This window comes from Podarcis muralis, chromosome 4 (genome assembly GCF_964188315.1).
Source record: "Podarcis muralis chromosome 4, rPodMur119.hap1.1, whole genome shotgun sequence".
NCBI classification, from domain to species: domain Eukaryota; kingdom Metazoa; phylum Chordata; class Lepidosauria; order Squamata; family Lacertidae; genus Podarcis; species Podarcis muralis.
In genome coordinates this window covers 66,916,243-66,939,266 of record NC_135658.1, presented here as the reverse complement: position 1 = coordinate 66,939,266, position 23,024 = coordinate 66,916,243, and the positions used below count along the sequence as shown (strand labels likewise).

Genomic DNA, 23,024 nt, shown 5'->3' with positions numbered 1-23,024 from the left:
GTTCCCGCCTAAAATAACTGCCGCGGACCTGAGTGAAAACTATCTACAGACCTGAGTGAAAACTATATACAGTATCCCCCTGTTGGCCCAGGGTGAAACTACACTACATAACAACACCCATTTAGGAGTAAGCTCCATTAAACACCAATATTTGCTTCTGAATAGGTATGCCATAACACTGTAAGTTAACAATACGGTGACTTCACCTCTGCAAAGTTTTCACATTTTACATTTGCCATGAGGTGAGATTTTTTTTTTTTTAACATACCGCATACTTACTGTGTAGTAGTATTTGTGCAAAATTACTTTTAAAAGAAAAAACTGTTCCCTGAGCGCCCCAGAGGAGTTTTTCCTCATAACAGTTCCGAAGCGGTATCTGATTTCAAAAGAACCCAACAGAGGAAAACTGCATCCTGGTTGCTTGGAGGAAAGGAAGTGCAACAGGGTACAAGAGGAAATGAGGTCTTTATAACTATGGAAACTCCAAGAACTACAAAATGAGACAGAAGCTGGAAGGAGCTAATTTGTGAATTTAGTGCTTCTCATGAGTGGATTTTTTTTTTTCAGTGTCCACATGGTACATTCTTAATCAAAATGCCACCTCGTATTCCCCGCTCCTTCCAATCTGAACCAAATTTACCATTCCTGCTAAGTGTGGGGTCCCCCCCCCCAATTAATTTATCAGGTTTTCTGGGAAGCCTGGATCAAACTGGATTAAATGAGGAAATATGGGGTGTCATTTTGATGAGGATGATGTTGTGTGGATGCAACACAAAACATGCATGCCTGAACAGCACCACATCCACAATAAAGAGCTGTGTGGAAGTACCCTAGAAGAAAGATAGAGAAGTAGGAAGGAGAAACAAAAGAAATATCACTGAGTGTAATTTTAAAAAAAATTCTCATAATTAATATTTATACCTAGGAAATAGTTCAACCTTCCTTAAAAGCACTACGCATGTGAAAATCAAAATGGGGAAAGTGTTGTCTGGTGCATCAGTCCTAACTTCAATTATCTAGATTTCAGGGGGCGGGGGAACTATCACATTTGCACAGATTCATTCCCACAGTGGAAGACAAGCAGTAAAAACTCCAGTTGTGTCGCTTTGTGAAAACGTACCCCAAACAATTCATTGGAAAATATTTTTCTTAGTATAAAAAATGGACGAACTAACAAGAGACAGGTGTGTTATAACTGGGAAAGGGGATGTTGGACAATATGAGTTGTATGCAAATAACTCCTGAAAGACATTCCTATATTTGGTAAATATGTAAAAGAAGCAATGAGAAGGATACTTCCTCTTGAGTCCATCATGAGAAGAGGAATATTGTCTCTGTAGGAAGTGCCTTGTTGAGGTAAGCCTCATTTCTTCTTATTTTATTTTATTAGTATTATTATTTTGTACGCCTTATAGCATCACAATGAATTCTATTGCCTTTTAGTATTCCTGTATGCATATGACCTTTTTAAAATAAGTGAAAGTTACGTTTTTGACATTTCCAATGATATTCACGGATTAAGCCGGGGAGCGTTCTTTAGGTCTGTAAAATCTAGGAAATATACCTATGTTTCCTTTTGTTGCTCATTTTAATTTGTTGGGTTTTTTGCTTCCGAATTGCCATCTTGAACATAATTTTGCTTGGGTTATATTTATAAATGTGCTTATTTGAAAGTCAAGATCCAGTGGAATAAATGGAACTATTTACAAGCATTATATTTTAGTCAAAGGAACTAATGTTTCTATGTTGCTGTTTATTTTGAGAGTAGGTAAATAATATGTGTCAAGGGCTATGTTCTAGACTCAAATTTGACATTGAATTATTTTAATTGCAAATTCGATTCAGTTTTGCACTTGGTTAATTGGTGCTCTCTAACTTGGAACATTCCCTGCTCTTTTAGTGACCGTAAAATGGAAACCATGGAGAACAGAATCATTCTAGAAGAGTTGCTGATGAAGAAGTCTCAGCAAAAGAAAAAAATATCTCCAAATAATTACAAAGAACGACTCTTTGTTCTTACGAAAACAAGCCTTTCCTACTATGAATATGACAAAGAGGTGAGAAATAGATTTCTTAGAACGCAGTGTAAGCGGGTAAGAGATTCTTGGGTATTCAACCTCAGGCTAACGCCTTTTCATGTTATGTATTCCTTTTTACGGACATTGGAAACTTTTTCCCTACTTCCTTTTATGTTCTTAGAAAAAAGGAACCAGAAAAGGGTCAATAGAAATTAAGAAAATTCGATGTGCGGAGGAAGTGAATCTAGATGAACCAGCCCCGCCAGAGAGGCAGTATCCCTTCCAGGTAAAACTGTATACAATAAAATATTTTCGGTAGCGAATTCATATTTTGCTGGATGGTGCCTATAGTTTGAATGCCCCTCCAAAAAGAGAAAGCCCTGCCTCAGCATGTTGATGAATATATACTGGTGGCCCAAGACGTTTCAGCCAAAAGACCTCCTTCAGTGGCTTGATGTACTTGTACAGATATCTTGAAAAAAGTCTCCTCCAATAACTTAAATGCAGCAACGCTGAAAGGAAGCCTTTACCAGATGTTTTGGCAAGTGTGTTGTTATGAGTTTAGGGTGGGTAGACTGTATGCCTGAGCCCCCTTTAATTCCTGGGTCCAGCACGGGTTCAAATCCTGGAATAGGCAGGCTAGCTTCCTAGTGAGGTAATGGTCCTCTAAGTATGGGCCAATGAGGTAACAAAAGAAATGGCTCTGTGCCAGATAACAAATAGGTGGGCCATCCTCCTTCAACTCACTGGTAGGCAAAGGCCAGTGCTGGGAGTTGGAAAAGAGAGAGCTAGAAAGGAGAAAGGGGCAGGCAGCAGGCTGGGCAGTTGGGAGAGACAGAGTCATGCCTGATTCCTGTTTGAATCCGAGGAAGAAGAAAGACCTTCTTGGGGTGTTGATGCCGTTAGCCCTTCCATCAGGTTGTATATATGTATAAATAAACCATACATCCTGAAAACACCACAGTCTCCGTTTTGCCTCAGTCCGGGGAAACAGAACCGAAGGCAAGCACCTGGAAGCTTGCACTGCTTGGAAATTGGGATGGCATGCAACAATATAAAGCCATCTTTTTGGGGATTTGCTTGGTGGATGCTTCCTGGTGTGTTTTACGGTTTGAATGCCACCAAATGACTTGTGATTCGGAGGAAATGACCAAAAAGTTAACATCATCTAGGGGATGAATTATTTGGTTTCCACAGAACTTCTGTATTTGGAACACCCTTTCTAGGGCAGTGGCCTGTCTTGTTCCTACCCAGATAACACTTTGCTGCAAAGTATGCTTTGAAAGAGCTTTTGAGGCATAGGGAGCTGTTTTAAGCTCACTTCTGCTGTTATTATGATAAATGCTGGGTGTAACGCTGCTTTTTGATGACATGTTTTTGTTTTATTTGAATTTTTGGGCTGATAATATTTTTGCTATTGCGTCTTATCCTTTTATTTTTTATTTTTATGCTGATATTGATTCTGGATTCAGATCTAAACCCAGCTCAGACTGATTTCCCAAATATACACATTCAAATCTGTTGTATGCACAGCTTGAATTAATTCATCTACTTCCCCCGCCATGCACTGTAATTTATAACTCTCTGCACATGGCAGTGTCTGAAATTATACTGGTTTCACCCATATCACACATGAAATACACCAGCATCTGGCAGGCCAGCAGTGCATTATTTATTTTAGTGCTCAGTAACTACAAAACTGTTTCCTCCTATGCATAGATTGTGTACAAAGGTGGCCTCCTGTATGTTTTCTCTGCAAATGAAGAGAGCCGGAGCCGATGGCTGGAAGCTTTGCATAAAGGTAACAAGCTGTTTCATCAGACTCTGAGGACTCTTTAACGTTTAACAGCTAACCTGAAAGGATTTCCATTCCAAATACAGTCGTGCCTCAGGTTAAGAACTTAATTCGTTCTGGAGGTCCGTTCTTAACCTGAAACTCTTCTTGATCTGAAGCACCGCTTTAGCTAATGGGGCCTCCTGCTGCCGCCGTGTGATTTCTGTTCTCATCCTGAAACAAAGTTCTTAACCCAAGGTACTATTTCGGGGTTAGCAGAGTCTGTAACCTGAAGCGTCTGTAACCTGAAGCATCTGTAACCCGAGGTACCACTGTAGCATAATGAAACTTGGCTGACTTAAGGAAATTGATACAGTAGTGCCTTTGTGAGAAAGCTCTTTACAGAACAGCTTGAAGAAGAAAACACGATGGGAGGCTTTCAGAGTTCAGTCAACCAATTGAACTTTTTTTTTTAGCAGATTAGCCGCTTTGAAATTGAAAACTAATTTTTGTAACAATCTTAATGGCATATGTGTTTTATGGTGGCTGGCTAGTCTTTAGTAGGGCCGTAGCTAGTGGATGGTGAGGTGGGACCCTGCCAGGGGCGCAGGTGAGGGGGGCCCCTGCAAAATCGGCTGCCAAGACCCTCCACCAGGCGCCCTGTCCAGCCTGCCTACTCTAGAGTCACTTGTCTCTCTCTCTCCTCTCGCACACCCTCCTTCAAGGGTGTCAAGTTGAATAAAATATATGGGGGGGCAGGTAAGTACCACCGTGTATAATCAAGATAGAGCGCATGCTTGCTAATTGAATGGCAATGCCCATTAATGGGGGGGTGCGGCCTCCTCAAATATTATAGGAACCCCAAGGAGCTGGCTCCCATGCCCTCCTCCCTATTAAAGTGGGTTGTTCCTCACTTTATGCAACTTCACTTATGCACACAGGGGCCCGGAAAGTAACCCGCACATAAGTGGGGAGATGCCTATATGCCATCATCTAGGTCAGCCTTCCCCATCTTGGTGACCTCTATCTGTTTCAGCATCCTTCAATCAGAATTCATTACAAAAAAAGAATTCATTACAAGGTGAAGTATGTGAGGAATTGAATGGGTGCAAGGGGCACGGTTGGAGGAGAGGCAGAAAGAAGAGCCAATTTGTCTGTGGCTAGGGGCACAATCTAAGGGATGCGGGTGGCGCTGTGGGTTAAACCACAGAGCCTAGGACTTGCCGATCAGAAGGTCGGCGGTTCGAATCCCCATGATGGGGTGAGCTCCCGTTGTTTGGTCCCTGCTCCTGCCAACCTAGCAGTTTGAAAGCACGTCAAAGTGCAAACAGATAAATAGGTACCCTGAGCGGGAAGGTAAACGGCGTTTCCGTGCGCTGCTCTGGTTCGCCAGAAGCGGCTTAGTCATGCTGGCCACATGACCCGGAAGCTGTACGCCGGCTCCCTCGGCCAATAAAGCGAGATGAGTGCTGCAACCGCAGAGTTGTCCGCGACTGGACCTAATGGTCAGGGGTCCCTTCACCCTTTACCTTTAGGGGCACAACCTGGATGGTTCTGCCAGGGGCACAAGATCACCTAGCTACGGCTCTGGTTTTTAGCACACATAGTGTATATGCCTGCACCACAAGTTCAACGTCAGTGCTTCTTTGACATTTTGAGGGCTGATGGACACAGCTCCCCTGTTCATTCCAGTGGAAGCAGAAAGCTTCATAAGGAACCGCCAGAGCTTTGTATTCGGACAGCCCCAGGATTTTCTGGTAGGGCTGGGGGTATCCCCTGCCTAAGCCCTTGCAGAGCTACTTTGAGTGTAGGTAGCACTAAGCCCGATGGATCAATGTTCTGACTTGGTATTTATTCATGTAATTTATACCCTGCTCTTCCTTCCAAAGGAGCCCAGCGCACCAAACAACAAATGACGAAACGTCTTTACAAACACCTTTGAAACAATTCAAATACAGATGCAGGCTGGGAAAGATCTCAATTTAAAAGGCTTGTTGGAAGGCGCACACACACACACACACACACACACACACACACACACGTGTAAATAAGGCATTTCCCATGTGTGCAAAACTGCCCCCTTCATGAAAGAGAATGAGGAAAGCCAGCTCAGGTTGAAGTTCAGTATGAGCAATAAAAAAAGCAAGAAGTCGGATTTTATCTGTTGCTTTTACCTTTGCTTTTGTGTCTTATTTTATGTTTATGATGTACATTACCTTGTAATTAAGGTGATGTAAAGTGGTATATAAATGCTTTAAAGCAACAGAGGACTCGGGAGCTCTGAACCAGAGGCTAAAGCTACAATGCCGTATCTGCTGACCTGGGAATAAGTCCCATTGAAGCTTCCTTTTGAGCAGAACGTATATAGAAGTGCAGTGTCAACCATTTCTAAACTGTTAGTACAGTTAACACTGCACTGATACACCCAGTTAAGGCTGGTCCACAATATTGTGCAGCCTGAGCCGAAAACCAAAATGGAGTCCCTCCTGTTCCATGAGCAAAAGTTGACCGGACCCCTGGCTGCATCTTACTTCAAGACTTGCAGCAGGACAATATTTTCCACTGTTTCTGAGTGTAGCAACCTAGGAGGGGCAGGCTAGGCCCTGGGGCAACCACAGCCCTATCCACTATGACCTCGCCAGTGGTTTCCATCCCTGAACATTTGCTTGCTGAGGCTGTTGCCTCATCTGCCTAATGGCAGGGCCAGCCCTGACCTCAGTCCATATTCTCAGCATTCGCACCTTGTCCATGTGAATTGGCCCTACATCTGAACTATTAGTCTATATGAGGTTATTGTTTTATAGCAGAAAACATTTTCAGTCTCTTCCTCTCTCTCCCCTGCCACCCCCACCTCCTCTGTTTTCTATGCTTTCCAGAGATTCTGGGCAATACAGATTTACTAAACAAGTACCACAGCAGATTCTATTCCAACGGGAAGTTCCTGTGCTGCAATCAAACCTGCAAAGCGGCTCCTGGATGCATAATCTGGGGAAAGTGTAATGTGTTGTTTCATCTCTTTCTATCATTCATACAATGGAAATTTGAGGCTTTTTGTGCCCTTTCCAATATTATTTATTTTATTTTTATTTTCTTAGGCATTTGCATTTCTTTCTTTCTTTTTACAAACTGCCCTTTCATATAAAATATCACAAGGCAGTATACAGACCAAAACCACACTTTTACAATAAAAGCAACAATGATGTCAGTAACAGTAAGCCCATGTGAAGAGTGACTGACTGTTAAAGCACTCTGGGAATTGTAGTTCTTGGAGTGGAATAGAGGTTTACTTAACAGCCCTCAGCATCCTTAGCGAACCACAGCTCCAATAATTCTTTGAGGGAAACCACCATAACTGTTTAAAGCATTGTCCTGGTGATTTAAATGCATGGTGTGAGTAATTATTATGGGCGACATTCAACTCAGTTTAGCCCACTGAAATTATTATGATCTATTATTTATTCAATTTATATACCACCCTTTATTCAAAGATCCCAGGACTGTGTACAACATTATAAACATAATTGACATAACACAATAATAAGAAACAATAAAACAGTCACAGAAAATAAAAATCATAACAGTCCCAGTGGTACCAGGGAGCCACCACAGGAAATGTCCTTTCTTGTGTTGCCACTCTCCAAACCTCTCAGGGAGAGGGGACACAGAGAAGGGCCTTCTTGGTAGTGGCACCCGCCCTGTGGAACGCCCTCCCATCAGTTGTCAAGGAAATAAACAACTACCTGACTTTTAGAAGACATCTAAAGGCAGCCCTGTTTAGGGAGGTTTTTAATGTTTGATGTTTTATTGTGCTTTTAATTCTGTTGGGAGCCACCCAGAATGGCTGGGGAAACCCAGCCAGATGGGCGGGGTATAAATGAATTATTATTATTATTATTATTATTATTATTATTATTATTATTAGATGACAAGTGCAGGGTCTAGGTCAGTTTGTATGGGGAGAGATGGTCCTTAAGGTATTGCGGTCCTGAGCCTTTTAGTATGACTAAGTTAGCGCCATTAATTTCAGTAGGTCTGCTCTGAGTATAACTTTGTTAAATACTGTGCCACCCTCTGTATCTGGGGTGTATAATTTCAGATTGCAGGTAGGGGTTTACATGATTGGATGCTCCTGCTCCATACATTCAATCCATCCATCCATCAATCAATCAATCAATCAATCAATCAAATCCGTCCATATAGAAAACTGGCATATTGGAGGAGAGCGGTCCAGCCTAGCTTTTCCCCTACCACAGGCACCCCCAAACTTGGCCCTCCAGCTGTTTTGGGACTACAACTCCCATCATCCCTAGCTAACAGGACCAGTGGTCAGGGATGATGGGAACTGTAGTCCCAAAACAGCTGGAGGGCCACGTTTGGGGATGCCTGCCCTACCATATGTTGTTAGCCGCCCTGAGCCCAGCTTCGGCTGGGGAGGGCGGGATATAAATAAAATTTATTATTATTATTATTATTATTTGAAGAAGAGCAACCCGCTTGCAGATGAAAGTAGTACTGCTCAGACTGAGCCTTTCCCAACAGTGAGGGGGAACCACAGCAAATTTGCTGGAAGAGAAATAACCAATGCCCTGTTGTTTTTACAAAGCTGCAAATGTCAGTGAGCTGAAGTATTTCCAAAACAAACTATCTACATGCAAATATTGCTCTCCATCCGAGTTCTTGGCACAAAACGTCACTGTTTTGTTTGCCAGTTAATTTGTACAGTTGGATGAGGAGGAAGACACTCTTCCCAACTACCCTTTAGACTCCGAGGTTTTCAGCACAATGCAGTTAAGCCTTTTTCAAACAGTTCATGCTTTTAAAGAAGCGTGTTTATACCATGCTTGCTTAGAATGTAGGAATATAAATGGATTAGACCAAGGTCCACATTGTAACCCCACAGTCTGTTTTCAACCAGATTTTGCTCTCAAAAGGTAATTAATGAGGGAACGATGCAGCCCACTCTGGGTTAGTCCATTACTCCTATGGTAATAAACAAAGCTGCCAGATAAGGGTTTTCCAAAGTCTGCTTGTCAGTGGAGATTCAGGGCATTAATTTCACCCAGCCTTTCCCCCCTTAATTCTTGATATAGATTACATTCTTCACAGTGCAAGCAGTGCAGTGAAACCGCTTCCACCGGTACCAGGAGCACAGGTGAATAAAACTTTGCCACAGTGAATATGGATTGTTTATACTCTAGATATGCGGCTTCCATTAGGAGGAACAATGTGGGACTGTTTGAAAGAAGAGGGGCCCTTGCCTCATCTTTCTCTTGGAACAGATGGAAAGCGTAGACTTTATAAATCACGTAAACGGTGAAGGATATTCATGTAGGGTCGTGTTCTCAAAACTTGTAAGGGATTGGACCAAGCTATTCAGAACACACCAGGAATAGGTACTAGAGAATTTTATTTCAGAATTATTACAGTAAAGAAGATCGAAGGTTATAGCAGAAAGTTAACATGCTTACACATACAAGACATTTCCCAAAATGGGACTCCTCACAAGAATCAGATTATTAAGAGATGGCCATGAACGTGTGATTTTATATCCCCGCAGCTATTCTGCCAAGCGCCACAAAGGGTCATTTGTGATATCAAGCTGTTTAGCATTGGCCAAGTACAGATAAGACCACCAGACCCACCCCCATTAAGTCAGTTTAGCTGGCATATGCGCTGACTCTGCTAATAATCTTGAAACTGAGTCAACTTACTCAGTTTTCATGAGCCAGCATCCTAGCTCAAATGTCTGCTGAGACCCCACTTCCACTCTGGGCATCTAAAATAGTTCACCCGCCTCTAAGTCCAGGCCAAAACATACAATCTTAGATTATATCTGTGCCAACTCTATACATGGACAGGATTTTCACTGGGTTTGACCATGTCAGTGAACTGGCAATGACCTAAACCTAAACCTAATCAGAAGGGTGTACCTTTCGCAGGTGGCGCTGTGGGTTAAACCACAGAGCCTAGGACTTGCTGATCAGAAGGTCAGCGGTTCAAATCCCTGCGACGGAGTGAGCTCCCGTTGCTCGGTCCCTGCTCCTGCCCACCTAGCAGCACGTCAAAGTGCAAGTAGATAAATAGGTACCACTCTGGCGGGAAGGTAAATGGTGTTTCCATGCACTGCTCTGGTTTGCCAGAAGCGGCTTAGTCATGCTGGCCACATGACCCGGAAGCTGTATGCTGGCTCCCTTGGCCAATAAAGCGAGATGAGCGCTGCAACCCCAGAGTCGGCCATGACTGGACCTAATGGTCAGGGGTCCCTTTACCTTTAACTACCTTTCTCACTGGATGCCCCTGACAATGGTAGTCATTCATAGGCGATCTCTTCTGCAAACCCAAGTGGTAGCTTGTTTGCTTAGGGTTGGTTAAGCAAGCACAGGATGATTCACTTCTGCTCTAGACTGTACAGGCAAATCAGAAAACAGGATGACCCAGGATACCATTTTAATAGTTGTTTGTGACTCTCGACCCTTAGCGCACTCTTTGCATATACATGGAACATTCATGATAACTTTGTCCCAAATTGTTCAGAAATGGGCAACATTTTTACTCCCAATGGCACATGCAGCTGTGGGCAGACACAGGAGTGGGGGAGGGTGCTGTAGGTCAGCGATTGGTTCATAGTTCGTTGGCATCTTATAATTGTACAAATTACAGATACTGATTTTTCTGTTCATGTTGATAAAGGACCTTCCTTAGCCACAGTTTAAGGATTAATGAGATTACGCTTGTAAAGTACACTGGACACTTGAAAAGCGCTGTGTAATTTGTTGTTGTTGCTGAAACGGCAATGATTTCTTTCTCTAAATTCTCTGTGTGGCATATCTTATGTTACCGGCTTTCAGAACAACGAGTACGACCATCAGCCTCCAGGTCAAACACTTGACAAGTCATTTCTGAAAGAAGCAGTAGCTATTTATAATTATGAGCCAAAAGGAAACTCTGATGTTCCTCTTGTGAGAAACAGTAAATATTATGTTATGAACGATGAGGCTCCTGATTGGTGGCTCGTGAAGGATTTGGACGGGTAAGTTTCCTCTGTGTTCTTTAGAGAGATTTCCTTATTACTGAGGTATAGTTTTCATATTCTGTTAGCCGATGTACTCAGAAGAATTCTAACGAAGAATTACCCCACTTTAACAAACAACCCCACTGTGTTATTTTGTTTAAAGCTTGTCTAATGATCAATTTGGATGATGCATGAACTGAGTATGTTTCCATGGATGGTTGATGGTCTTGGACTAGGTTCAAATCTTAGCCTAGAAGCTCCATGAGACCTTGGTTCATTCAAAGTCCTTCTCAGCTAATCCACCTCACAGGGTTTCTGTGAGGATAAAATGGAGAGAAACCATATGTATGCTGTATGCAGAGGTTAGCTGGCTGTACATGCTTTGACTTGTGCAGTCCTATCAGCCAGTGGAGTAATCTCCTGTTATGCCAGAGTTTACATTGATGTTGTCCCAGCAGCAGTGTGAAAAGCCCAATCATAATAAAGAGGTAATAAACCAATTATGATACCCACTTCCACAAAGACACCATGACTATCCACCAACCACATTGCTGCCCCTGATCCCACATGGATGGAAGGCACCAATTATCATGCAGTACCAGCAGAAACACCATGGCAACTTCATGTAACCTGGTCCCTATTTGTTTCATTTTATTGCACATCGTCTTCCTTCCAAGTGCTTCATGTAGGTTTTAAAAAATAACTTTTTTTGTATTTTTCATTTGCAGAAATGAGGGCTTTGCACCCCGCGTCTATTTGAAGGAGGTATCCCAGGCCACTGAAAAACCAGGGTAAATCACCATCCATTTTGACTTCCATATTCTATGCTGAATATACCAAAGAGAGAATCCATATATTTATTCTGCGAAATCAGGATCAGATTCAGTGAGGAACATAGGAAACAGCCTTGTTCTGAGTCAGATTGTGGTCTTTCTGGCTCACTATCGCCTAGGTGTAGATTAATATCAGTGTTGCAGTTCTCCTGATGACCGGGGGAATAAATGGAGAACTCATTGTGCCTTTTTTGCATTCGCAGAAGAAGCATCGATACAGCTAAAGCGTCATCAGCTGAAGAGGAGGAAAGCATTGCTAATAATGAGTGAGGCAGATATTGGGTGTGGTTGATCATTGGGACGGCGGTGCACAATGCATTAGTTTAAGTATTCAGTGCAGGAAGACCTTTACTACAGGATAGGCAAGCAGAGATATAAATGCCCTGTCCTGCTGGCACTGATATACACAGCGCTACTGCTACTGCCAGCTTCCCCATGCTTCTGTCTGTGCAAACATTATTACTGTTTGTTGTATTTGCATATCACTTTTCCTCCTCCATCTAAAGGGTGTTCTAAATCTCCCATTACACCCACCCCTACCCCAGACCAGTCACAATCTTTTTAGGTGGTGCTAGAAAAGCTGTCATTACATTGCAATACTCTGTTGTAAGGACTGCTGAGGCACTTTCCAGCAAGAAGTCTATTGTAAGGATATATGAGATAATGTTCGTGAAGCATTTGGGGTAGGGGGAAGTGATGTATACATATGTTCTCTGTGGTCTGTGTGTGTGTGAGAGAGAGTGAGTGTTGTGGTACCAGTATTAAATAAATGTGGCAGCAATCATCCATGCTACAGTAGTAATTGAAAATTCATTTTCAAGGGAGTTTAAGCCTTTAAAGGTTTCACAGAAGTATTTACGGTACTTAGAAACTGCATGTGGCAGCCGCTGCTTAGTAAATATGTGAGGGTTTTAAAAGTGAGTTTCAGAACTTTTTAACCTGTCCCATGGGATGCTTAACAACATGAACATATTCTTTAAGTGATTTATCAGATAATCTTATTCCAAAATCATGGCATGCTCATTGCGCGGGAGAGATTCTTCAGTCCTCGTTCAAATAATGAAAGTGTTACTCCATAATAATGCAATTACAGAATAATTGTATGCAGTGAATGTAATATGTTAGCAATTTCTTTTGTTGCAGTTGGTATGCTGGTAAACTCTCAAGGGCCCAGGCAGAACAACTGCTGCAGCAGAAGGTAATGTTTAAAAATTCCTACACATTTATTAGGTTTATGCATTGCCTTTAGCTGCAAGCATTCATCTCCTTCCTTTGTAATAGTGCAGGCTGGGAGTGTCAGAGAATTCAATCAGAAACGGAAGTGGAAATTGACGCTCTTCACATTTTTATCCCAGATCTGGAATGAAAATCAATCCAGTGAATACGCTTGGTATTCACTCACAACATGGTTATTAATATATATATATATAGCCTACAACCAATACGCCATTAATGACTTTCTTTATACAGAGTTTCAACATTTCCTTTACATCAAAGTGAATGGTATGGAAACAATTATGTCATTGTTTACATTAAATCCATTGCATATGAAAAGAATGATTTATATTATGTTAAATAGCATGCAGTGAGATGGATAATATAGTATTTGTAGTATTTTTATATATGTGTAGGGTGAACAATGTACATAAGCATGTCAGCTGCCTCTCAGTGTGTTGGTGATGTCCGTCCTTGCATATGGTTTGCTTGCACTGGCCCTTGTATAGCAAGGAGCTATACAAAAGCATAGTTTGATGCACTTTTAGAACATCTCTAATACAGTCGTACCTTGGTTCTCAAACTTCATCCATTCCGGAAGTCTGTTAGACTCCTGAAACGTTCAAAAACCAAGGCGCAGCTTCTGGTTGGCTGCAGGAGCTTCCTGCACACAAGCGGAAGCCCCGTCAGACGTTCAGCTTCCGAAAAACGTTCAAAAACTGGAACACTTACTTTTGGGTTTTTGCGTTCAGGAGCCAAAATGTACGAGTACCAAGGCGTTCGAGAACCAAGGTACGAGTGTATATCAATGAAACAGGCCTCACATTTTATGAAAAACTAACAGAGCATCCATCCTCTCAACTACTACAAAGGTTCTCTTCTGGTTTTTATTAAAAGGGGAAGGATGGGGCTTACATGGTTCGTAATTCCAGCCATGCAGGGAAATATACTGTATCTGTACTCAGCATGACTTGCAGGTAAGTAGGCAAGGTATATATCATATACCCCTCCAATAGTAATGTATACCTGATTTAATGTATTGGTCTTCCCTCAAATGTGAACCAAGCTGTACAGTTGCTTCTTCTGGATTCAGATTGCATCTGTGTTCATATATAATTCAAATTCAAGTGTCCCTATTCTGAAGGCTGGTTTCAGTGCTATGTGCTTGTCTATATTAAAGCTCATGGGGAAACGGGGAGAGAGAATGGAAAGTGGAGAGAGAAATTAGGAGGTATGATAGGAACTGACAGCTTGTGGCAAATAAGTTAAAAGCTACACACATGAAAGGAGAAAAAATTACAGGAGATGAGCAGAAACACTTGGAGACACAGAAGGAATGGGGAAATATAAAACAGATTGCACTCTCTGCTTAGAGCCTTTGGATCAGCAAATTCTGCTAAAAGAAAAGAGAGGCTGAAGACTCAGCTATACAGCTGCAAATAGAACATTTAAAGTGTGTTTTAACTGTATTATACAAATGTGACACTAGATGGCGATGGTGAGCTAATGGCAAATTCAATATATATTTTTAAACTTTTTTTTAAAAAAAAAGTATTCTCACAGGGTTTTTTTATATATGTCTAGATTCAGCCCAGGTCATGGTACCTCCAGAACCAATGTCTAAACTTGAGGAAAGCTACAGAACTCTGCCACAAGGGAATTGCTGTAGCAAATAATTTAGCTGTTATCAAAGGGATTAGTTATCAATAGTGAATGATGTCTGTAATAGCCAGGTGATTATGTCTAGCTCCATCTCTGTCTACCATCCCTTTGTGACTAGTGGGCCTCAATAATGTTTAGCCCTCTCAAGTGGGCTTTGAAAAACCCCTCCTCTAAGAGATTCCTCTCGTTTTCCTTATGCTAGCTGGAATGGTTTGTCTTCATTTTTTCCAGAGATAAAAAAGGAATCGTTAAACACTACCATGTCAATGTAAACAACAAAAAACAGTTTTACCTGGCTGAGAATTACTGTTTTGATTCAGTTCCTGAGCTTATTCATTATCATCAGCACAATTCAGCAGGTAAATCGCTTTATCATTTCATGATTTGCATTGTGTTCATGAATGTCAGTTTCCCTATTGTGTGTGTTTGCTTTTAGTACAATCCTACCCATGTCTACTCTGTAGTAAGTTTCATTGTGTTCAATGGGTCTTACTCCCTACTAGGTGTATTTGTGATTGTAGTCTAAGAGTGTGAGCTGGGAATTCCTGATCTTCATCTTACGTCATTCTCTGACCAGCTAGGTAGACTTATGCGCAAACCGCTCTCTCTTAGCCTCAGTTTCCTAATGGCAATACTGGCAGTGCCTAAACATGTTTACTCAGGGGTAAGTCCCATTGTGTTCAGTGAGGCTCACTCCAAGGCAAACTGGGCATAGAATTGCAGCCTGAGAAGATTCTACTAAGACTTACCATTGCTGGTCCTATCATTGGGCAGTGCAGTTGCTGTTTCCTGGTAGCTGATGTTGAATTTCAAGAAAGGACAGCAAATTGTTAATTATTTATTGGTTTTCTTTTATTATGGAAAGATCCAACATCTTCAAGTGCTGTGTAAATGATAAGGGGAGCGGGTGGCACTGTGATCTAAACCACTGAGCCTCTTGGGCTTGCTGATCGGAAGTTCGAATCCCCATGACAGGGTGAGCTCCCATTGCTCTGTCCCAGCTTCTGTCAATCTAGCAGTTCGAAAGCATACCAGTGTGAGTAGATAAATAGGTACTGCTGTGGCTCAAAGGTAAATGGCGTTTCCGTGCGCCCTGGCTTCTGTCACGGTGTTCCGTTGCACCAGAAGCAGTTTAGTCATGCTGGCCACATGACCCGGAAAGCTGTCTGTGGACAAACGCTGGCTCCCTTGGTCTGAAGAACGAGATGAGCACCACAACCTCATAGTCGCCTTTGATTGGACTTAACCGTCCAGGGATCCTTTACCTTTACAGTGGTACCTCAGGTGACATACGCTGCAGGTTACAGACTCTGCTAACCCAGAAATATTACCTTGGGTTAAGAACTTTGCTTCAGGATGAGAACAGAAATCATGCAGCAGCGGCAGAAGGAGGCCCTATTAGCTAAAGTGGTGCTTCAGGTTAAGAACAGTTTCAGGTTAAGAACAGACCTCCAGAACGAATTAAGTACTTAACCCGAGGTACCACAGTATATCTATAAATGATAATAACTATTATAGATCCAGGCAAAAGTAGACAAAGAACATTAACTATATCTGACAACAGCTTTTGATTTCTCCAATTATCTGCCTATTTTAGTCACAGTAAATATTTCCCCTCCCCCTTGGAAGTAGGTCATGCTTATTCCCATAAATCAGGGATCAGGAATCTGTGGCCTACCAGAGATTACTGGACCTCAGCTCCAACTAGTCTCAGTCAGCACCGCCAGTGGTCAGGGATGATAAAGTTGGGAGTCCAGCCCTACATAGAAATGTCAGGGGTTGAACCTGGGACATTCTACATTCAAAGCAGATGCTCTCTACCACTGAGCTACAAAATGGATACCTCTTTAAGAGAGGTTGAGAAGACATCAACAAAGGGGACAGACGTATTTCCATATCCAGGGACTCATAACTAAGAAGAGCCTGTTATGAGTCGCCATAGAGTGTGCCATGATTATAGATGGAACGTTCAGCAGTGCCTCTCATGTAGATCTTAAGCCACAGGTTCCCTTTCTCAGCAAACTTACCTTATTTGGTGAACTTAATTTCTAGGTATAGTTACAAGACTTCGACATGCAGTGTCCACGAAGGCAAACAAAGTTCCATCCACAGCACTTTTGGGAAAAGGTAGGGGAAAGCCTTTTTTGACTGTGGTAGGAAATTAGTAATAGTTTTTCCAGGAAACCCTTCTCCAACAGCAAAAAAAACCCCACACCAAAAAACAACAGCATATATATGATCTAATATAACAACTCTTTCTATTAAACTTAGGCCCCTGGGAGCTAAAGCGTGAAGATATTGTCTTGCTGAAGGAAATAGGGAGTGGTCAGTTTGGAGTGGTGCAGGTGGGAAAGTGGAAAAAGAAATACGTTGCTGTTAAAATGATCAAGGAAGGGTCAATGTCTGAAGATGAATTCTTGGAAGAAGCTGAAACCATGATGTAAGCAAGGGTTTTCCCTAAGTGACGCTAAGTCCATATGTGCCTACCCGTACATTAGGAACTGCAGTAGAGATCCTTCTGACAGTCAGTATCAGCCCTGTCTGAAGCAATGCAGGTGGCAGTCACAGTGAGGGCCTTCTCAGTGGTGGCTCCTGTTCTCTCCATAGAATTCTACCTATTTTGTTGTCATTTTGGCACCAGGCAAAGAGCGCCCTGTTCTTCCAAGCCTTTCAGCCATAATGTGAGCTCTGCTTATTGTATTGATCTGGCTTTTGAGATCTTGAAGCCTTTTAGTTTTTGTCTTCTGTATTTTAAGATTTTTCCTCCACTTCCTTTTATGTAAACTGCCCTGGGAACCTTTGTTGAATGGTGATATAAAAATATTTGCATTAAATCCATAAACGAAAGGGACAGGCAATATGCATCTCTCGGGGGCAGAGTAAAATTTTTAAGCACTCTTTCCCTAATTTTAAATTGCCTCTGTTAAATATTCCAAAGGGGATTGTTTAAACTTTTTGACAACTGTAGAAATAGCATCCGTATCATTCATGCAATAATTTCAGCTTCAGCTCAGTCAACAGAACATGAGACTCTTAATCTCTGGGTTATGGGTTTGAGTTCCATGTTACGCAAAACATTACTGCATTGCAGGGCATTGGATTAGATCATCTTGGCCCTTCCCACTCTAAAATTAAATGATTCACTGTGGTCTAAACCACAGAGCCTAGGGCTTGCTGATCAGAAGGTTGGCGGTTCGAATCGCTGTGATGGGGTGAGCTCCCATTGCTCAGTCCCTGCTCCTGCCATCCTAGCAGTTTGAAAGCACGTCAAAGTGCAAGTAGATAAATAGGTACCACTCCAGTGGGAAGGTAAACGGCGTTTCCGTGTGCTGCTCTGGTTCTCCAGAAGCGGCTTAGTCATGCTGGCCACATGACCCGGAAGCTGTACGCCGGCTCCCTCAGCCAATAAAGCGAGATGAGCGCTGCAACCCCAGAGTCGTCCGCGACTGGACCTAACAGTCAGGGGTCCCTTTACCTTTACCTTTACATAACTAAGATAACCATAGGTTTTGTCTGCCTTATCAATGCCTTTAATATGAAGAAGCATTTTTGTCAGTTATTTACAATATTGTTTGATTAGGGTTTCTTTAGATGAGAAACATTTGTGATGCATATGAATGGATGTTCTGGCCAATATGGGTTATATTTGCACTGCAATCCCTATTGAAGCACTAGCCATCTCAAGCCTTCCTTGACTATATTTTTGATCCAACTAGTATTGCTCAGCCGTTACACTGTGTTATTAATTATTATGTCTTTATGTAGCTTCTGGGGGGGGGGGACTGAGAATAGACAATAATTGCATGGGTTTCTGGAGGTGCATGCAAGTGCCCTGTGTATGTTTATATAAGTGTTAAAATCCAGTACTTCGTTTTAGGAAACTGAATCACCCCAAACTTGTTAAATTGTATGGTGTTTGCACAAAGACCTATCCCATCTACATAGTGGCTGAATACATGGCTAATGGCTGCTTGCTTAGTTACTTAAAAGCCCATGGCAAAGAGCTGCATCCCTTTCAACTGATGGAGATGTGCTACCATGTTTGTGAAGCAATGGCTTTCCTTGAGGAACATCAGTTCATACACCGAGATTTGGTAAGTTCTTGGAAAGCAGAACTTGGAATGGGTGTGGATTTTTTAACAACCTGTGGTTGTTTTCGGGGTGGGGGGTGATTTAGGAGATTCACAGCACTGATCAGCATCACATCTGTTTCTAAGCTGATTTTGTTTCTTGTGCTCTCTGCAAAGGCTGCTAGAAATTGCCTGGTTGATACTGATCTTACAGTGAAGGTGTCCGACTTTGGAATGACAAGGTAAGTCTCAATCTTTAGCGTCAATGGGGGAAAATCTTATCATGCTGATTAAAAACACACACACACATTAACGAGACATTCAAAAATGGCAGCTCTCATGAGAACCTAAGAGGCACCACATTTTCCTTCTCAAATAATCTGGAACTAAACTGCAGTTGAGTCATTCTGGGTTAAGAAACTCATGGTCGGGCTGCTAAGATCAGAGTTGTGTTACTGCAACCAGCATCACAGACAGCAGCTAAATAAAGGTTTTGAGGTTGTTTGTTTGTTTGTTTGATTGTTTTAAAAGAAGCTGCTTTCTCCACTGCTTCTTGAAGTAAGGGAGTATTTAGTGCACAACCCCCTCAGGGTTTTTTTTTTTTTTGTCTGTCTCCATACAGAGATTGCCTGAACAATGTTTTGACAATCCTCATCCCACTCCTGGCTTATGTATCAAATATGGATTGAATCTTCTTAAAATATTAATACATTTTTAAATACTATTTTGAGATGGATTTTTTAAAAATAGAAACATCTCTGCTTCATAGTGAGCTGTAAATTATTGGGGGGGGGCAAGGCGGGCGGGGGGGGGAGAAATTTGTCCATCCCTAAACTAGCCTCAAGCTAGTGGTTATCTAAGGATCAAGGGAAGTTTTCATATTGATATTGTTTATAAGAAACATACTTTACATTTGCCAGAAGGTTGTTGTTAATTTTCAGTGCACATTCCATGTCCAAACCAGCTTCTACAAAAAATGGTTAGATGGGTGATTTGATAACCAATATTTTGATATTTGTATTACTGGGTTGTAGCCAGCTCAGTTTTACTCAGAGTGAACCTATTGACATGAATGGATCTAAGTTAGTTATGGGTTAGTTATAGGCCTGCCATTGGGTACAACCATCTGGTTGTTTTTGGCAGGTATCTCAGCAGAGTAGGTTCAACTGAGGTGTCACTCGGATACATCCTTCATTTTGTTCCATGAAGCCTAAACAGTGAATCTTGCCTTATAGATATGTGCTTGATGACCAGTATGTGAGTTCTTTAGGAACTAAATTTCCTGTGAAGTGGTCAGCACCAGAGGTTTTTCATTATACCAAGTTCAGCAGCAAATCGGACGTGTGGGCCTTTGGTGAGTATGTAAAGCAACTATTGAAAATGCTACATGAAGTGAAGAAAAGCCCTTAGATGTCGTTTATCTAAATAAATGGACCTGTGACTGATCAGGCACAGAGTGATGATATAATGCACCCTAAGGAATTCTTCTAGTGAAACCAATAGGACTTGTGCAGGACACATCCCTGTTGGATTATGCCCAGATTGTGAAGGTCTAAATTGCATGGACTTTCTTTGCCATATAGGAAATATATTTCCAAATGCATGGACAGCTCTTTGTTCTCTTTCTTTTTCTCTCCAGCTTGGCGTTATTTCCTAATTAAATAGCTCAGGGTCCCAAAGCAATTAAAACGTGGACGTTAACGCACTTTTGGAAATTCAGCAGTCTTTTAAAAAGTATGCAGTCAGATAGATGATCAAATCTAGATACCACTCCTGCCGAGCCATAGCAGCACTAAACAAAAAACAGAGGAAAGGATACCTCTCAGGAGTGGCAGCAACTAGTGCAAGAATGCTGTTTATCAGTTGCCGATTTGTACTGTGCCACACCTTTCCACATCCTGTCTATTTGGACCAGCTGCCAGCAGTTCACACAGAGACTGACATGCTCCTTTTTTTTGGCTTGTGGATATTTCAAGTGCACTTTAAAAAAAAAAAGGTAGCTGTGAAGTCAAAGAGAAGTAGCTTGGTGGCACAAAAAATGCATGACGGAACGAGAACAAGTTAGAAACACTTAAATTAGCGAGAGAGGCTGTGGGTTTTTAAACAGCAGAGGCAATTCAGTATACAGCTAGTCTTTCATCATGTTTTTACTGCGAAATAGCTGGGATTTTTTATGAGAAACGATTCATGAATGGAATGAAATAAATAATGGGCATCTTATACAGAATATGATGCTCCTATATCCAGAAATAACTGTCACACAAATAAGGATGCTTCCAGGCTGTTGCTATTTGGGGGTGGGATTCATTCCCACACCTTGCAAATTCAGGTTGCACAACTGAAGTCGATGGAATGGTCTTGCGTTACCAAAATACGACATTCCGCAATAAGGAAAGCGATGGGGGGAAGCGCAGTGAAAAGTGGGAGGTGATGATTGCCTGATGCATCATCATCTAACATCCCTGCAAACAAATCAGAATGGAACCTCAACAAACAGCAGACGTCTTCTTAACCTTCCTGCAAACTTAGTACCAACAAATCCACATGAATGCTCAATAAACTGATGGCCCGGAAGCAACCTTTTTTATTTTTTAATGTCCTTCTGGGTTTTATGTACCATTATAATACCTTGTTTCCCTCCACTCTGTGGACATGTCTACAGGAATTTTAATGTGGGAGGTGTTCACTCTGGGGAAGCAACCCTATGAGCAGTATGACAATATGCAAGTGATTGAAAAGGTTTGCCTTGGCTATCGGCTTTATCGCCCGCAGTTGGCTTCCCAGGCAATCTATCAAATAATGTACAGCTGCTGGAATGAGGTATGTGTCCTAGTTCACTTGAGGCTGAAAAAGAAAAGTGATTTTACCCCCCCCCCTGCTATTGCTGTCTTTTGCAGCTGTAGGCCTCTGGTTGCGCCTGGACCTTCTCTTGTCAGTAAAGGCTCACTTATTATTTTAATGGGAGAGGACAAACTCCGCACAAGCACAGAACTTGTCACTCCATTGTAGTGAGAAGACTGAGTGTGTAGGAGTCCCACGTGTGTGCAGTGGTTTGGACTAAGGTGCCTGACTTTAAATGATAATACATCAGAACTGAACAGAATTTTGAACGATTATGGTTTTCATAAAAGCATTATTTTGTCAAAGGATTTGCTTAAATCAATAAGAGAAGCATTACCTTCCCTGGAAAGCACGCGTACACCCACCCACACACAAGCTTCTTTGATTTTTTAAACAGGAAGGCTATGATGTAGAAAAATTAAGCTGTAGTCCTGTTTTTGTAGTATAGCATGCCTACAAAAAAGTAAATGTGCTTGTATACCTCTTTTGATTTAGTCAACCTTATTCTCAAGTGCATCAGTAGCTGTGTACCCTTCATTTCACATCTGACCCCATTTTTTAAAAAAAGTTTTAACACCGCTCCAAAAGTTTGAGTGTGTGGTACTGCCATTATTTATAGGTACTGATCCAAAAATACACTCCATGTTTTATTACTATGGCACCTGTATTTAGGTACTATTCAGACTGGTCATATTTGTGGTGGGCATTGGAGATGGTTCTGGTTCAGAAGGCATGTAAAACAACCCAGGTTTCATCCCCGATACCCTCTTAGATGAAGGCTCTCAAGCTTTTGGATTGGGAAGACCTCTGGCTAAGACCTTGGAGACCCATTCTCAGTCAGAGTACACAATACTGGGCTAGACAGACCAATGCTATGAGGATGAGCAAGGAACATCACGTGCTCAAAGAGGAGCTTGTTTGACAAAAGTTTCCAAAGACGAAATAATAAATGAAATGTAGATGACCTTCCAAAGTTCTTCATGCTATAGCACGGAATGTTCCCCACATATTAAGGTTCCTACTAGCCAAGGCCTTGCGATGGGTGGTGGAGGAGGAGTGGGTGTGACTCATGGGGTGGTGATATAAGGCAAGGCCTTCTTGGTGATGGTGGTGCCCCAGTTATGTCCATGGCTTTGTTACACAGCTAGAGGAGATCTTTTAGTCCAATTTCTTCTGCTTGCTGTGTTTTATTGTATGTTGGTTTTAATTATTGTTACATGTTGATTTTGTGTGTTTTGTATTTGTTAATCACGTTGGGCTCATTCAGGAGGAAGTGCAGATGATGATGATGGTGGTGGTGGTGGTGATAATGATGATGATGATGATAATAATAATAATAATAATAATAATAATAATAATAATAGCCACCAATCAATAGCAAGTGCTGAGTTGGTTGGTTTCTCCTTTTCATACAGCTGCCTGAGAAACGTCCCACATTTTGCCATCTGCTTTCTCTCATTGAACCACACAGAGAAGATGACAAGCACTGAAGGATTGTCCAGCCTTTTCTTTTGTGAGCCCTTGCGCTAATGCCATCTCTAAAATCTGGTTTGGAAACTCTTACCCCAATGATTTATTAAACCAGTGAAACGGCTAAAA

At 41.9% G+C, this 23,024-nt stretch overlaps 1 protein-coding gene across 2 annotated transcripts; it reads left to right on the top strand.

Annotated features, from left to right (window-relative positions):
• Positions 1 to 304: 304 nt before the first annotated feature.
• Positions 305 to 22,972, top strand: BMX (BMX non-receptor tyrosine kinase). 2 transcript variants are annotated; one of them, XM_028727627.2, is made up of 19 exons: positions 306 to 1,356; positions 1,901 to 2,057; positions 2,200 to 2,304; positions 3,738 to 3,819; positions 6,669 to 6,788; positions 8,883 to 8,944; positions 10,641 to 10,822; positions 11,533 to 11,595; positions 11,841 to 11,903; positions 12,781 to 12,835; positions 13,750 to 13,829; positions 14,746 to 14,873; positions 16,567 to 16,641; positions 16,786 to 16,954; positions 18,392 to 18,608; positions 18,762 to 18,826; positions 19,820 to 19,938; positions 21,247 to 21,404; positions 22,841 to 22,972. In XM_028727627.2, the coding sequence occupies exons 2-19, from the start codon at positions 1,911 to 1,913 to the stop codon at positions 22,913 to 22,915; spliced, it is 1,965 nt and encodes a 654-aa protein (XP_028583460.2). In that variant the 5' UTR covers positions 306 to 1,356; positions 1,901 to 1,910; the 3' UTR covers positions 22,916 to 22,972. The 2 variants fall into 2 exon arrangements, with proteins under 2 accessions (XP_077783618.1, XP_028583460.2); XM_077927492.1 differs by lacking the exon at positions 16,567 to 16,641 and having other exon boundaries at positions 305 to 1,356.
• Positions 22,973 to 23,024: the final 52 nt, after the last annotated feature.